This window comes from Xenia sp. Carnegie-2017, unplaced genomic scaffold (assembly GCF_021976095.1).
Source record: "Xenia sp. Carnegie-2017 unplaced genomic scaffold, XeniaSp_v1 HiC_scaffold_6, whole genome shotgun sequence".
In the NCBI taxonomy this organism is placed as follows: Eukaryota; Metazoa; Cnidaria; class Anthozoa; order Malacalcyonacea; family Xeniidae; genus Xenia; species Xenia sp. Carnegie-2017.
In genome coordinates this window covers 6,672,387-6,689,625 of record NW_025813526.1, presented here as the reverse complement: position 1 = coordinate 6,689,625, position 17,239 = coordinate 6,672,387, and the positions used below count along the sequence as shown (strand labels likewise).

The window sequence follows — 17,239 nt, the reverse complement described above, 5'->3', positions numbered from 1 at the left end:
AACAAAAATCAAAATGAGTATGTTGTATCCTCGCGTTTATAAAGTACGTCTGCAGCAGCCAGATGGATCTACTTACACGGTCCGAAACCACGAGCCACGTAAACTAATTCGTCTTCCTGTAGACCCGAGCAGTCTGACAGAGGAAGAAAAAAAAGCTAGGATGAATCGTTTAAAACCGGAGAAGAAAATTGAAACACATGAATTTGATGAAGACGAAGCAGAGATTACTCAAAGATCTTGGAAACATTTTGTTACGAGATAACCATTATCGATTTTGTTTACTATTTGTTGTTAACACAACATAATATTTATTTACTGAAAACATATTTCCTGGTCGATATCGCAATATCACTGTCATGTGACGCATTTTCAAGTAATGAATCACTAGAAAGAAAGTTTGACGATTAGGTAAAAAAGATTTGTGTTTGTGTTCTGTTTGGTGAATTTAGAATTGCTGGATTGTTAAATGAAAACAAAAAATTTATGGATCACGGAAACAAGTTTGCGAGACAAATAAGTAAAATCTCTGAAAATTTGAAAAACATTTAAAGATAGAACTAAACGTGAGTTATCAATAGAATTAATGAGCCTAATAATAGTTTTGTTTGGATTTTTTAGTCAACACGGTATAGTTTGCAAGCTAGTTATAATCATTTATGTATTTATGTATGAGTAAGCTTGACCTTAAAGTATCTACAAGAGTATTGTACCAATACTTCTACAGAACATTTTGGCAATGCTCTGAAATAGAGCCCGCCTTGCAAAAGGATTAAAACTACTTCTATGATATGTTATGATTCGTTGTCTGCCAACAAGTTTATTTCAGTTCAAATTAGGATTATCCGATATGGTATTTAATGTTTATTTCTTTACTTTTCCGTCTTGAAAAGTATAACAGCATATGTTGTCAGATAAAGTCACCCTTAGACAGTAGTAGATATCCAATACTTTGGATTGATTGGAGTTACTCTTAAAGGCAGGAATAACAGTATTACACTATAAATGTCACGCACGGAAACCCCCCCAAATTTGTCAAAAAACCTGAGCGAGCATGATTGGTAATAGGACCTATAAAGTAAATGGTTTGAACCCGGGAGTAACGCTACATGTTTGTAAATGTAGATCGTCCAGGTTAGTATAGTCCTGAGAAGGACTGTTTTTGTTGTTCTTGACTGACGTTCCGACAGCCTTAGCGTAAGACTCTGAAGTCCTCAGGACTTTAATAGGACTGTGGCAGCCATATTGACTTCTCAAACTCACTCATGAGAAAGTACCAAAAGGTTAAACTTATGATTCCGACCACTTTCTCTGAAGAAAGTTTGTTAAAAACTCGTCTTCCAGTGACTTGACAATTTGCCTTTATTGTAGTGGAAATTTCTCAGTAAAACACACATACTTGACGAAATTGAAACAACACCGTTTCTCAATATGTTAATCACACAACGTTATTGTTATAAGATATTTCGAGAAATATAGACGCTCGTCAACAAGTTTATCATATTATAAATTACAGCACCAATTTTGCTTTGGCATTACTCGTATCTTCCAGCAGCTGAACTATCTGGTGTTTTCTCCAGTGCTAAATAGTTGAAAAGTATAATGATAGGCGTATGTTTCTAAACTGCATATTTCTACAAACAGATTAAAGACTGATTACTTGAAATTGTTCACTTATACGTGCCCTGAAAGATGTACGCATATTTTGCCCATGTGCAAATTGACATTGAAAAAAATAAACTAGCTATTTTTGAAAGAGAACAAACTAGCCATACAACATCTAATTATGAACACAAGTGATTTTATCAACAACTGTAGCTATAATGTTGGTAATACTTACGTCAATATTTACGAATGATGACTAGTCAGATAATGACGTAATGCCGTATGAGAAGAAAATGGTACGTAATTAGTGCATTTGAGACCATGATGGCTGAGCACACTACATTACTAAGACAGGTACTTGTGGGTACCTTTATTGACGGCATGACGTCATCACACCACGGTAAATATTAACCAAATTTTAATACTCGCTGTGGTTTCGCGCCCGTTTAAAAAAAGGATAGGATATAATAATTGGTATTAACATACTTGAAAAAGTGTTCATCAGCGCATGAGCACTACTTCTCATTTACTAAAATGCAACTGTCACGTGACTGCAATCCTTAGCTACTGCAATAATCCAATTCAACGTAAACGTACGTTCAAAATGACCAACTTACTTTTGTTTTGTTTTATTTATTCATAGTAACGTCTTACTCAAAATTTCGTAAATCATTCTTCTTCGAAAGTAAGGCATGTCATGCTAGATAAAATAATATTTTGTTAACAGAGAGTATTGCCTATGAAAAGACGAACTTTTAAAAGTTTTAAAAATATTTTTTCTCTGACTGGTGGAGATTTTGCAAAACATCCATGAATCCCAGCTAAAATTGATTGCTAAAGGATTTTGAGTTAAAAGATGCGTATGTATGGGAAGAGTTTGAAAGCGAGGATTGAAGAGAAACTATATTTAATTTTTAACAAATTTATATACCTTTTATACTCTTCAAACAACCCTCTTTAGTCATTCAAAAACCTTTTTTGTAGTTGGCCGCCCCCAAAAAAAAAATTAACAAAAAAGCAAGTCAAAACAAAACAAAACTATCAAAACTAAGCTAAGTTTCGTTAAATCTCCTTGAAATTGAACTACGTCATCAAGTTGTTCTGAAATTCAACTGACTCTTAAAACGTGTGTACAACAAAATATCAAGCAGTTCTGACATTGAACACAGTCTTGAGACATACAAACAAACAACAAATTGAGCCCCATATCGAAACATTCATTGTATTATGAAGCATTTCTGAAGGTGAACTCAATCAAAAGACAGATGAAGACAACAATCTTTCCAAATGCAGATGGAATGATTCTTTACATTGATTAAAAGGTTCAATCTTCAGGCTAAAAGATATTCTATAACTAGATATAGTCTGTAAATTGACTAACCTGAGTTAAATTAAATGATGAACGTCGAGAAACATATTCAGCGTACTACAAAAGAAACAATAAGATGATAATGCGCAGAAAATATGGAGTTCTTCATCGTTTTGAAGTAAGGAAAGGTGACACAACACGACTATTTATGTATGTACCTGACAAGCAAAAACCTCACAGTCACAGCCATTTTGTTGCTCAGGTATATCCTATAATGTAAAGCAGACTTGATGCTAATAGTAACGTAAAACTTAAAATATAAATGATAATGAAGCACAAACGAAAAATAACCCCTTTGCAAATGCAATACAAGGTTCAATGAAGCTCAGTCTACGGAGCTGTTTAATTTGTTGATCGAATTTATAATTCTATGGATGCAATTCTGATTATCTCCCTTTAAAGAGTCGTAGTAAGTAAATGTTTTTTCTTTCAAGTAAATAACCTATGGATACAAAAGAGAAACACAAACAATTAACTATAAACCAAAAAAGATATTCTTGTCTAAATAATATTTTGATGATATGTATGAGGACAGAAATAGCATACTTTTGCGAGAATCAAATTTCAAAGCTTTTTCCGCCACAAATCGTTTCATACCCCGGTCATTTAATGTTATCAGATTAGCGCATGCTTATTAATGCGTTTTCTACACCATAATCATCATATTCTCAAACATTTCTAGTTAGCGAAGATTGTTTCTTCACATGGCAAAGAAAGCTGTGATTAATTTGTAGCTCAGAATAACTTCGTTGTCAAACACTAGATTACATGCTAGAAAAGGCCTCAAACTGTAACATTACAGAAATCTGCAGATAGGAGTGTTCAAAATAATGATGAAGTAACCATTTCATTTTCACCGTATTCAGTGAAAATGAAATGGTTATTAGAAGTGGACCTACGTAGAATACTACCAAATAAATATCAAATTTACTCGACGAGTAAAACAATCCTTTTGTGTTTGTGAGAGCACTCTACGTACGTATAACTAAAGTTTGTACATAGTTAAGAGTATTACAAATTTCTATTAACCTTTTTGCAAAATGCATGAAAGCAGAAAAAACTCTCAAGCTTCATAGAACTAAGTCTACCCACCTACACAGAAGGTGGATATGGATCAAAAGACTTTCTCTCTAATATATTAATTTTACCACCGTAATTTGGGTTGAAAGAACCTTGTAATCCAACTTACCGCCAAGCAACAATGCATACCAAGATGAATCGGTATTAACACGATGTCCAACGAAAATAAATCAACTTTTTTAGTCCAGCGCCGCAAACTTGTATGACCAGTTTTAATCAGTTTTGGATAAAAAAATGTGTTACAAGCATGAACGCTAACTACAATTTTCTTACTAGGCTCGGCAATCATATGGAAATATGCGTTCACGACCTCGTTGTTAAGCATTGCTTGAGGTCTCAGCGTTATGATGTCAGCTCTAGTTACCCGACCAATAGAAAGCTCCACGAGAAGTTCATTGGATGCACCATGACCCAGGGCCTTGTTAACCTAAAAATGGGAAACATTCATGCGGGATTGTACAGCGATGTGGAATATATGACGAGCGTGAATGATTACGATTGCAACACACATGCAGAGTGTTGCAATCGACTTTATCGATTGCAACACCCTGCAAACTCACCATATCTACATTCTGAGATTTTGATTACATTGCGTTTTACCAAACTTTAGACTTTCGTGACCAGTCGGTAATCTATTCGCTGCCCAACAGTTGCCGTGGCACCAATGGCGTGACTTGAATGAGCACTACTAAAAGGTATTTTTAGGTAAAAACGACTGCTGGTGCGAAGCTGTGAGGAGGAATCGTTATCCATTTTTTCCTTAATACTCTCCGTTTTGCCATAATCAAGCTGTTTTCTGATGTAAATTGTTCTCGATCGATGTAGTAGTCGAGAAATACTCTGACTTGTCTTATTTGCACTTGTGCTGGGCAATCCAGTTTTCTACTGTTCTGTAATCGAATCCGTCCCTTACGTCGTGTCTGCGAGTGCCTCTGTTGTCCTGAGAAGTTTTTTAAAATAATACAGTGTGGTGTCAAGACAAATTGTGCACAAATAAATCTTAAATATCATAACGAAGAATACATACTTTCGCGCTCCCATGTAAACAATGTCTTGTTTCGTTGCTCACAATCAAAAACCGATTTCCAAAAAACTCAATTGGAATATCTCCCTTCTTGCTTTCAAACACTGGCGGTGCTAGAAAAAATAAATGATATGTTTTTTCAGCATTTTGTTTGTCTTCCAGTAAAACATTCTTATTATGCTAAGCTATGCATATGTTAGATAATAAAATGTATTTAAAAGAGATAGCAAAATAATTGGCGAGTCATTGAACGGTTTTTTCCTAATGAGTTTTTTGCTAATATAGATAGAAATGACTGTTAGATTCGATTCTTCTAACTCCATAATGGAATGTCTTTGCGACTATAAAATGTTAATTGGTCATGCAATATTAAAGAAATGTAGCAGGCTTGGCTGCCCAATTTATGCGTCGGTTGAAAATTTCTTGGTGTTTTCTCGCTTTAATTTGGGGTAAGATGCTTGATGCGGTTGAGTTGATTACCTGTAAGTGAAAAACGTTTATTGCCCCTTGTTTTTGAGTGGTTGTCAGCTTTCACAAACGAGATAGAATCAATTACCTAAATGCAAAAACCTCTTTCACTTTTCAAATATATTAACGCGTGAAATCAATTTATCAAGGTTTACGTATTACGGCCTTTGAAAGTTAACTGTTCAACAATTACAAAAACCTTTTCAAGCCGACAATTTGAAGAAGTAAATTATAAAACATACTTCAAAAAACATGATCTTGTAAACTTAGCTATATTAGCTTTATAATGACTATGAAATAATGTCAAAATATTGCTTTTAGATTTTGTTTCTTGCTATTATAACTGAAATTTTGAGTTTACATGATGATGTTTTTCGGAATACAAATTGTTTGCAGTATGGTGCAACAATTGAAAACAAACTACGAGACCTGAAACTGTTCAAGAAGTTCTTCCATTTGCTCCACCGTTCCATCAATGTATCCTGTGCAGTAATTTTCCAGAATTTGCACACTTGCGAGTTTTTCTCTAAGGAAGTTTACTTGTTTATTTGAGCATTCTGCAGATTCACGCTGAAGAATTGTCTGCGCCATATACTGAGTATGAAACACGAAATTTGTTCCTTAATATATTTTAGTCTGTTGAAATGTTTAATAATGAGTCAGAGCAAACACTAGAACGCTTATACGTCTTTGTATGAATTTCATTCCACGAGCCAGTAATGTGCCCACTATTTTTTTCACTTTTGATGCGAGGTTTTTATATTTTTTCTTAACTAGGTGGAGTTAAGGCGAGACCTATAAAGCACTTGAAAAACGCAAGTACCTATACGTAAGAATGAAAAGTGCGCGAATATTGAACATATAAATTAAAGATAGGCTATCTAGGTGCAGTTGAGGCGAGACCGATAAAGCACTTGAAAAACGCAAGAACATATACGTAAGAATGAAAAGTGCGCGAATATTCAGCATAATGAGTATAGGCATTGAGGACAGGCCATTTCCTATGATCTAAGTAGTAGCTTCTAGATTTAATCTCATACGTAAATTTAACGTCACAATGCGCGTTTGAAGCAACATTTGTTATAAAAATGACGACCGGTTTTGAGCAGAATACTTAGGATTAGAATACTTTTGAGCATCATCAATATCTTTTAGAACATAGTACAAGCAAGCTCAATAACAAAGAATAATATACTTCACAATGCGCGTTTGCAGTAACATTCGCTATAAAAAAGACCGCATATTTTGTAAAAGCCAAATGAACATATAATACAATGTGGGCGCTGTGCTGTATACTTTGTGTTGATTTGTGTTATGAAATTTTAAACAAGAAACATATTGTACTTATAGCGATTGTTATGTCAAGGCTTTTGCCGCTGACCAGGAAGTTAACAGGCGCGTCCCCGATCATCGCCCGGGTTATAGCATTCCCCATAAAATAACATTGGAAAAGTGCGATTTTGGGATAATAATCGCCTAAAACGCAAACTGTTTTGGAAGATCATGGAATTTTGTGACAAAACGAAAGAAATAAGGTGAGAGACCATTATTTAATTGCTGGCAAGTCCGTAAGGGTTTTTATTGGTAAAATTACATCTTTCAATGTAGGGTGTTTATTTTACTGCTGTAGAGTTGTCAGTATGTTAGGTGAATAGAAGTCCAGAAGTAAAATCTCTTGCATTTTCGTCCATTCTGAATTATAAATTTCAAACTTTTGAGGTGTTATTATAAACGTATTATTTAAAACACAAACTTCTCAGAGTTTTACTTGTACCAACGCTGTAATATTTCAGGTTGCAACTTGCCAACTTGCTAAACTATAAATCAAGTTAAATCTAACAGGTAACCAAGTAATCCAATAATGATTCATGATGCTTTTGTGTGAATTATAACTGATAATAATTTGCAACATTCAGTTTCAAACCATGGAGGGTTTGTTTATCATTTAAGCATGAGTGAAATGTTAATATGTTAATAGTTGGGCATTTTTAATACCAAATGTAGTTTTAGTGAGGTATAGACTCTGTTTGCTTTATTTATAAATTTTGCCTTGCTGTGATTTGTGCTCTATTAAATTTATTACCAATAGTTATGATTGATTTTCTGATATTTTTTTCTAGTTGTTATTTTGGCATTCAGTTCTCAAGTGAGGATTATGTTGCAAGTGTCTTGTGTTATGTAGTTTTAGTATGTTGGATTAGATTTTAGTGGCTACTTGTTGCAGTAGCATGTTAAACTTTGTTTGTTAAATTCTATTACGTTTTTATTATGATTGGGTGGTTTTTGTAAGGGTGCTCTATTAAAGTGGTTATATCACGAATTTTAGCCCCCCTTTTTTATTAGCTAAATTGAAAGACCTTGTTTCAGTGATTTTAAATCTGCAAGTATAATTGAAATTGGATTGGTGAAAGTGATTTTACGGACGTTCAAAGTCACGATTTTCAGCATTTTTTTTGCGAACTTTTTGATCGGTATGCTAATGACTTGTGACGTAGAAAGTTGAACACATATATCAACATGGCGTATTCTACTAGTAATCTTAATAAGAAACGCGGAGGAAAACGCTGTGTTGCTGGCGGACCTAATCAAATTAGTTGCGCCAATGATTCAAAAACCGAAGGAATGTCGATGCATCTGTTTCCTAAAAAAGAAACAGAGCCGCAAAGACATAGAAAATGGGTAAATTTTGTGCGTAAACATAGACCGGGTTTTGAGGCTTCCTCTACCTCGTGTCTGTGTTCTGCGCATTTTGAAGATTCTTGTTTTGACCTTAATTTGAGCGTGTAAGTCAAGCTCAAAAGAAGGTTGAAGAAAGATGCTATCCCAACCATTGACGTGGCAGGGATTCCTGAACCATTACAGGACGAAATAACCGATCGAAAGCGAAGACAAGTAAGTTTACGCTTGTTTATGTTAATTTTTCTTTTGTCATATGTAAATTCGATATAAGTTTTGTAGATTATTCGACATACTCTCCATAAGCCATCGCTGAAAGAAACATGTTCTCTCAATGAGGAAGTACCATCTACTAGTGATGAAGCTGAGCATGTTTAAGTATGCACTGGGGAAGCAAACGATTCGCCATTTGAACGGCTTGCTATTTTCCATTTTTACATTTATGCTATGATTTAATTCCATATATTTTTTCTTTTGTCTTTTTTTCCCAGACTGACATTGAAGAAAAGATTTTCTTTCATTTAATTCTTTCAGCTTAACCTCTCAGTAGTTGCACCAATTTGTTTTTATTGTTTACTCTTGTTTCAAACCATTAAACTGCATGTCAAATTATATAGTGCATCCATGTATCTCCTATTTGGTTTTCATCTAGGCATATTTCATGACCATTCCAAACTCAGCAAAGAAGGTCAACAGTCTCTACAGTGCACAAGTTAAAAGACTATTCCATCATCGCCCCTCTGATGGTATGTAACGTGTTGTGTTACCACTTGGATATGCTTTCCGAATAAAGTGGTAAACACAAGCAGGTAAAGGCCGAGTATTCTCCCATCCCATAGACCCACAAAACCATCGCATCAACCATCTTTATGCCACAGCTCTCAAGTACCTGAAGTAAATAAAAAGGTTGGACTAATTATTGCTGATGAAACAATGTTGATTATAACATTGTTTCTCATACAATTTACAATCTTACATATTTAATGATTGTGATGCTTAGCGGCGATAAGCACGTCCATTCCTATCTCTCAATAGTGGCCCGACGTTTTCAAGGACAGCCTCATGAACTAAAGGCCCAAATTTGGCATGCTGTGTTATGCATGATATTTTCTCAATGCCGCCATCGAATGTCATTTTCTGCAAAGCTGGTCCAATTTCCTTACAGCATCTGTACTCTAATGCGCCTTCTAACAAATCGGTATGACAGCATTAACAATTACACCTGAAACGTGGGAGCATTCTGGTTTATAAAGTAACTTTATGTATATTACAAACAGGAGAAAACAACAACTTACCATTCACCAAGTGGAGTTACGCCATCACTTCGTTGTTCTAATGTCGCAGGGAGAATTCCATCGGTATCATCTGGAGTATGCACTTCATCACCATCTCCTGCTAGCGGTTCATCGTCATATGCGAAGTCGTTTAAATGCTCGACATAACCCACGGATTCCGAGCTCGAATCAGATACGCATTCAGACATCGAATTCGAATTATCTGAGCACTGATTTGAGGCCATACTTTCCGGACAACTTGTTTTTTAATATTTTATTGAAAATACTGTCATTATTTGTTTTTAAGACAAGAAAAACGACAACAAAATCACCTTCTATAATATAATATTATATTGACGGAAACAGACGTGTTCAACTATCTACGTCACAAGTATCAATATGGCGTCGTAAAAAATTCGCAAATAGTACCCGACTTTGGAGGCAAAATTAAGCAACTTATATTTATCTGTTTAAGTCCAGCGACATATCATAGTTCTTAAAATAACCCAAATTTTCAATTAAGCTCATAAAAAAGGGGGGCTAAAATTCGTGATATAACCACTTTAAACATTGATCACAATTTCTTCAGCTTAATTGTTTAGTATACCAATATTTATAGAGAAATTAGCATTTCTTCTGCACCCCCATCTAGCTTAAGCTAGGAGGGCTGCACACCCCTCTCTTATATCCATCTCTGAATAAAGTTGTCATTAAATTTTTTAAATGCAAATATGTGTACTGAATTGCTGTATTTTATTCTTTATATTCTATTGCATGAAATGCACACATTCTAAATTTAAATTGTTTTGTGTTAAAGATTTTTCTGCACCATGTAAATCTTTAATGACAAAGACACGTTTTTAGCCTTGTAACCATTAAGAAAATATGATATTTATTATATTGCTGTTATTTTGTAATATTTTTCATTCAGAAATGTCTTTATCAAAATAAGTTTCCAATGTTATTCAATTCTCAAATCGCCCAAAGCATTGTATATTGGGTTTGCTGTGGATCTTTCTCACGTGTGTGTCTCTACTGCAACTTTTTGATTCGAGATTATAAAGTTGTACATTTTCCATTTTTGGTACTAATCGTCGCCAAGGAGGCAATAGTGATAACCCCACTCCAACCCAATTTATGCAAGCATTTAGAAAGCTTTTCTTCAGTCCCCTTCTAACCTGTTCATCTGGAAATTGTGACAACGACCTTGATTCTATGCTGGTTGAGTATTCCAAAAATGTAGCAAAGAATAAAGTCAGCCAGAAGAAAACGGTTCAAGTCTTTCCACCTCCGCAACCACAAATTTTAGCAATTGGTCCTACTAACTGCAAGGGGCCAAATGTTGTTACTAACATAATGAGGGAAAATGCCATTGCATATGTGTCTGGTTTTCTTCTAATGAAGAGTTTCAAACTCCACTCTTGTCTGAAATGCACCAATGCTCTTTCATCTACAGAACTGGATGATAGCAGAAAGTTATTCTGCCACTTTAAAGCATTCAATGAAAAGAAATCTGATTTAGGAGGACTACAATCACCATCTTCTCCTTATCTGGAATACACATTAAACTTGAAGACACATTTATTAAGACGTTTTCTGTCTACACAAAGAGCGAAGGTGTTGGTCAAAGTATATTAGACACTGTCCAGACCTGCCAATTCTCCCGGTTTCGCCGGGAGACTCCCGCTTTTGCTGCATTTTTCCCGACCTCCCGACAAAGATACTAAATCTCCCGGTTTTTTTAAAGCTTAGGCTTTTAGAAGTTTGTTGGCATTTTTATTCATCGCATGGAAAGAAATACTCGATGAATAGCATTCAAAAGATAACGTATTGTAGCCGCGGTGCGCCGGAACTGGGCATGACATTGATTTTCGTTTTTCGTATAATTATGTAACACAAAATGGCGGCCAGTTAAAATTTTGTGCATTACACTTGAGGTAATCATTGCCATTTGCCTAATAAATCAATCAAAAATATGCCGTATACAAGAATAGAAATCTCCAGTTTTTGCCAGATCTCACGGTTTTCTGCCTTAATCTCAAGGTTTTGTATTCCTTTGGGTTGGCAGGTCTGACTGTCAAGTCCATACCAAAGGAAGTTGATTGCTGTACGGAATTCCCATTTGAGTTCTTGCAGAAACTTTTTGTAAGAATGCACATTTATTACGCCATAAAATTTGCGAACCGCATATTCGCAACAACTAAAAAGAAAGACAGAAAGTACATTAAAGTCACACAACTTTGAGGGCTTTGTGCATATAATTTTTTGTCCTTTATAAAACTAAATTGAAAACAAAAGCTTTTATATCACAATAATATATTTAACATGTAATACATCCGAGTTCATTTAAGTACTCAGGACTTGTGAACCTCAGAACCTGTTCAAGCTTTACGACTGAATTTCGCTATAAATATATTACATAAATGCATTTGTTACATGATATATACTAAACACTTGCCTTTTTATTTCAATTTCTTTCAAAAAGATGCCAAAAACAGCCAACAGCTCAAAAAATCTACATTTTAACCCACTTTACGGCTTCCACTCCATATATTTTCATAGTAAATGTTGTACACTTTACTGGCCAGAGTAATGGCGGCCGTCACATTTCCGGTATGCGCGAAACAAACTGCGCGCCACGCTTACATCAAAGGTTACCGACGCGAGTTGCCCTTCTATATATTCTCTATTCTATGCTATAGGTCCGGCCACTCCGCTTATCGGTCGAGATTATTCCAGATCGTCCACTGATCTGGCTATTGACTAATGAAATAAGCGTTTTGGCGTTCATAGACTCCTTTATCCGTCGAACCAGTCAAGCCCATTGAGTTCTATAATAACTGGAGCGGCTATCTCAAGCGCGGCCTTTGATATCTGATGATGCCAAAAAAATGGCGAATTTCGTCCTTTGCCGCTGAGATTTACCGAAATTGACCGCTTTTCTGAAAATTTCACAATTTCCCCTGAGGAAAGAGTGAGGAAAATGTATGTGTATTTGGGATTCGGCAAGCAATTTTTTGATGAAAATCAAGGTAAAAACCTTAAATTCATAACAGCGAGTCAACTGTTGTTGTCAGTTATCTGCTCCGACGAGGATGCATTTATAGCTATCGACGAAAGACCTATATGTCGGCTACACATGTATGAATGCAGATGTGCGTCGTTTTCTTACCAGCGTCAAACTTGTTTGATCGATTAAACTCTTTAGTCAATACAAAAAAGTATATCATAGTTCATCTCCACGGTTCACGAGAGAGAAGTCAGCTTATTTGTTATCATTGCTATTTTGCTTCTTTTCATGCAATGGGCAATGGCTTTTTTCGCCACAATTGTAGGATTTTTACTTGTTTCTTTGAAAAAGTACATATTAAATTTCTGGATATTTACGGATTTTCTGTAATTAAGTTAAATATGAAATTTCAAAAAGACTCAAGTCTGCATAGGTTTGGTAAATAAAAACAAACAATATTGTATAGAAATTACTTTAAGTAACTTTTTTGTGATGTTCTGAAGTGCAAGTGCATCAAATACTTGTAAAGTTGTAGCACATTTTGACTTTGTTGTATTGATATATGAATTGGGCAAAATGCAAATAATCATCAAAACACTTATGCTTCCAATGGTGTTTATAATTCATTTGTAGTTTTAATACTGCTACCTTCCTTTTTCACTCTGTTTTGTTTTTCCTATATTTGCGAAAAAGTGCACTATAATTTGAATGATTAACACAGTTTTCACCTCAATAATAAATTTCATAAGCAGTTGGTAGTGCATTTTGTTCTCTGAGTATCCACATCTGGTGTTTTGTTCATATAAGAATGATGAAGTGCAAGTAGATGTGTCATAGCAAGGCAATAAAACCAAATGAATTACATACCTATAGTGTACTTTTATGCTAGAAGCTTAAAAACTTTTTAGAAATTAGAATATTATTGTATTATATTACCTCTATATCATCAATCTCATGATAAGAAATAAGAAGCAAAAAATTTGTAGAAAAGCTTTGAAAAGTGAAAAACTTTTCTTTAAAAAAGCAGCAATAATGCATATGATAAATCTCCATTCTGTACTCTAATAGGTAAATAAGCTAAAATTTTTCTTAAAGAAATATAAGAAATATATAAGAAATATACAGTACAGTAACTTTAAAGGTTTCATCACTGAATCTTTAATGCTTCAGTATAGTGCATTAGATATTAGTAACATTTAAACAACACTCAACTAAAATATTTTGATAAAGATATGACATGATTTAAACATTAAGTTACATAAAACCCAATGGCTTATACAGTTTGAAGCTTCACATCTGCATTGAGTCATCATCAATCTCAGTACAAATGTTTACATAGACACAAACTTTATGGCCTTCCATTTTACATGTTTGTGAATTGACATTTCATTAAGCATCAAAACACACACAACCTTCTCGCCATCTTTCTTTGGATCATGAACTTTAACTTCAAAGCATTCAAGGCATCCTTAGTGAATCCATTGTCTCCATCCATAGAATTTGACCATGATCAAATTAAATAACTCTGGATAGGGCAGACAATAAATCAATTATCTTTACAGCATTATCATTTTTTTAAGACTCTGCCTGGTCAATAACATCTTCCAGTCATCTTTACTCCTTGATCTTCCCTGCATGTTGTCATAAAATAGAACATAACAAGCTCTGCTCCAAATCATGGGTACCGTTGGGGCTGATAATTTCTTTTTTATATTTACTCACAGAGCAAAATGTGTGCCGGGTCTTTTTTGCTTTAGGGAAACTATTTTGCAAATAAATGGGTAAATTTACGATTTCATGCATTAACAAATGACAGAAAAGTATGCAGAATTTTATAAACAAAAACAGGAAAACATCAGTATATTTGGCGTTCAAGTCACTCTTAAAGAATACGATCTTTAATATGTATTTTATGGCTTTTCAAGTGCATGTATAATTGCTTTTCAATCGTTGACGGACTAACAAAACAAACAACTACCTCACCTGAGAAGGATATAAACTATCCAACAATTGAAATTGAAGCGTTGGCATTATTGCGCGGCGGATATCGTCACAGAATATGGAACTAACGATATCCATATTCTGTGATATCGTGTTTTTTTGAAAACTCTTTATAATTTACTATATGAGAATATTATAAAGCGATCATTTCAGCGGAAATACGTCCTTTGGCTTTTGGCATCCTTAAGTTAAGTTATTATAGAACTCAATGTTTGTCGGTTATTAGGTCAATCTGAACCAAGGATATATTCATCATTAGTTTTCATGCGGATATCACGAAGTAAATGCGATAATAAAGTAAGAATAATTAATGAATTGAATAGCAAAATCAGTCAGGAACATCTTTAGTTTCGCCCCAGAATTGTATAAGGTGTTCAGTTGATTTATTGTTTATAAACAAGATATGTGGACAAAAAACTTTTCGCACAATTGTTTAAAATGCATTTTTAAATTCGCGAGAAATGGCAAAGTTTTTCATTAATCAGGACATGGTACAGTTTATAAATTGTTTATAATCAGCAGTGGAGTTTGTTTAATAATTGCTTATCATTCAAGAGTTTTATTACATCTAAATAGGAATTTACTTTTTCAGTTCATACACTTGTGCCAGGTTAACACAAAACTTTTTCGAGTTAAATCAATTTGTTTAAGCGATGAAATTAACAATTTCAACAGTTTTTCAGTTTCAAGATAGAAAAAGATCAAGCCAGGCAGGTAAAGGTTTTCAGTTTTTAAATGTTTATAATCAGCAGGCAGATGTTGTGAGATCAAATAAGGATTTTTATGCCAGACAGAGTAGAAGGTTTTCAGTTAATAATTGTTTATAATCAGCAGGCAGATTGTGGGTAGAAGGTTTTCAGTTAATAATTGTTTATAATCAGCAGGCAGATGATGGACAAAAGGTTTTCAGTTACTAATTGTTTATAATCAGCAGGCAGATGGTAAGCAAGCAAGATAATCTGCAGCCAGATGGTGGACAAAAAGGTTTTCAGTTAATAATTGTTTATAATCAGCAGGTAGATGGTAAGCAAGGAGGTTTTCAGTTGATAAATATTTATAATCTGCAGCCAGATGGTGGACAAGGTTTTCAATTAATTGTTTATAATCAGCAGGCAGATTTTGGTAGAAGGTTTTCAGTTAATAACTGTTTATAATCAGCAGGCAGATGGTGGACAAAAAGGTTTTAGTTACTAACTGCTTATAATCAGCAGCCAGATGGTAGAGGAAGGTTTTCAGTTAATAATTGTTTATAATCAGCAGGCAGATTGTGGAGTAGAAGGTTTTCAGTTAATAATTGTTTATAATCAGCAGGCAGATGGTGGACAAAAGGTTTTCAGTTACTAATTGTTTATAATCAGCAGGCAGATGGTAAGCAGGGAGGTTTTCAGTTGATAAATATTTATAATCTGCAGCCAGATGGTGGACAAAAAAGGTTTTTCAGTTAATAATTGTTTATAATCAGCAGGTAGATGGTAAGCAAGGGAGGTTTTCAGTTGATAAATATTTATAATCTGCAGCCAGATGGTGGACAAAAAAGGTTTTTCAATTAATTGTTTATAATCAGCAGGCAGATTTTGAAGTAGAAGGTTTTTCAGTTAATTGTTTATAATCAGCAGCCAGGTGTTAGACGAAAAAGGTTTTTCAGTTAATTATTGTTTATAATCAGTAGCCAGGTGGTGGACAAAAAGGTTTTCAGTTAATCTTTGTTCATAATCTGTAGCCAGGTGGTGGACAAAAAGGTTTTCAGTTAATCTTTGTTTATAATCAGCAGCCAGGTGGTGGACAAAAAATATTTTTCAGTTAATCTTTGTTTATAATCAGCAGCCAGATTGTGGACAGAAAAGGTTTTCAGTTAATAATTGTTTATAATCAGCAGGCAGATGGTAAGCAAGGGAGCTTTTTCAATTGATAAACAATTACGATCTGCTGCCAGATTTGGATTGAAAACTTTTTGATTATAACTGCACGAAGCATACTGTTTGACGCTTGACTAAGGTTACAAGAGGAAAGTAGCTTAGGGCGTGATGTTATGATGCGTTGCAAAACCTTGGACATCTCTCCTTGTTTTTTGCCATGCTCGTCGGTCTCTAAAACAGGAATCATATGTCTGGACAAACCACGTTCCTTGTCCCCATTGATGTAAAGTTTTGCCATTTCGTTCAGTGCTGCGTCGCATTGAAGTACAGATGGTAAACTCCAATCAACTTTAGCACGATTCATTAGCACTTTATGCTTTGCCCACCATCCATTTCTTGCTTATCCACCACCCGGAAAGATTCGGCAAAGCCTCAGTTCCGTATTTCGCAAAATATGTCAAAGACGAGACAAAACTTTGGCCGACAGCTGAATAAAATGAGGAATCGTTATATAAAGATTCAATAACGGCCTCTTATTTAAAAAGAACGTCAATCATTTTACCATTGTTGAGCGTCACTTGGAAGACCTCAGAAAGGGTGAACTGCCTTGGTGTACCTTCTTGGAACCTAGTCACAATGACTCCTTCCTCGAAAACCACATCCTGCAAGGAAAAAATTCCTTCGTCATCGAGAGAGATCTTCTTGAAAAAATTAGGGAAAATTAAAAAATTAAAAAATTAAAATTTTCTTGCAAACTGAGTGAAAAGTATATGTACTAAGAAATTCAACAGAAGACGTTGAAATACTTAATGATTTCATCGTTAATATTAAACGACTTAAGAAATTTGTAATGTAGAAATTACTTATCCGAACAAGTGA

General features: G+C 34.6%; 1 protein-coding gene and 1 long non-coding RNA gene across 2 annotated transcripts; one reads left to right on the top strand and one right to left on the bottom strand.

Annotated features, from left to right (window-relative positions):
- Positions 1-2,956: 2,956 nt before the first annotated feature.
- LOC124457029 (sentrin-specific protease-like) lies at positions 2,957-6,194 on the bottom strand. The gene is made up of 6 exons (XM_047007329.1): positions 5,973-6,194; positions 5,556-5,631; positions 5,079-5,188; positions 4,161-4,478; positions 3,130-3,180; positions 2,957-3,028 (listed from the first exon to the last, which is right to left on the bottom strand). The coding sequence occupies exons 1-6, from the start codon at positions 6,132-6,134 to the stop codon at positions 2,957-2,959; spliced, it is 789 nt and encodes a 262-aa protein (XP_046863285.1). The 5' UTR covers positions 6,135-6,194.
- A 977-nt stretch (positions 6,195-7,171) lies between these two features.
- LOC124458140 lies at positions 7,172-7,847 on the top strand. Its single transcript, XR_006953031.1, has 2 exons — positions 7,172-7,208; positions 7,664-7,847. It is a non-coding gene; the product is annotated as an uncharacterized LOC124458140 (long non-coding RNA).
- Positions 7,848-17,239: the final 9,392 nt, after the last annotated feature.

What these genes read in the sequence shown, in the direction of transcription:
- LOC124457029 (XM_047007329.1), bottom strand. Translation starts at nt 6,134, where the DNA reads ATGGCGCAGACAATTCTTCAGCGTGAATCTGCAGAATGCTCAAATAAA. An exon ending in AACTTCTTGAACAGTTTCAG is followed by an intron (nt 5,632 to 5,972) that starts GTCTCGTAGTTT and finishes TTTTGCATTTAG; the next exon opens with GTAATTGATTCTATCTCGTT. An exon ending in GTGAGGTTTTTGCTTGTCAG is followed by an intron (nt 3,029 to 3,129) that starts GTACATACATAA and finishes TTTCTTTTGTAG; the next exon opens with TACGCTGAATATGTTTCTCG.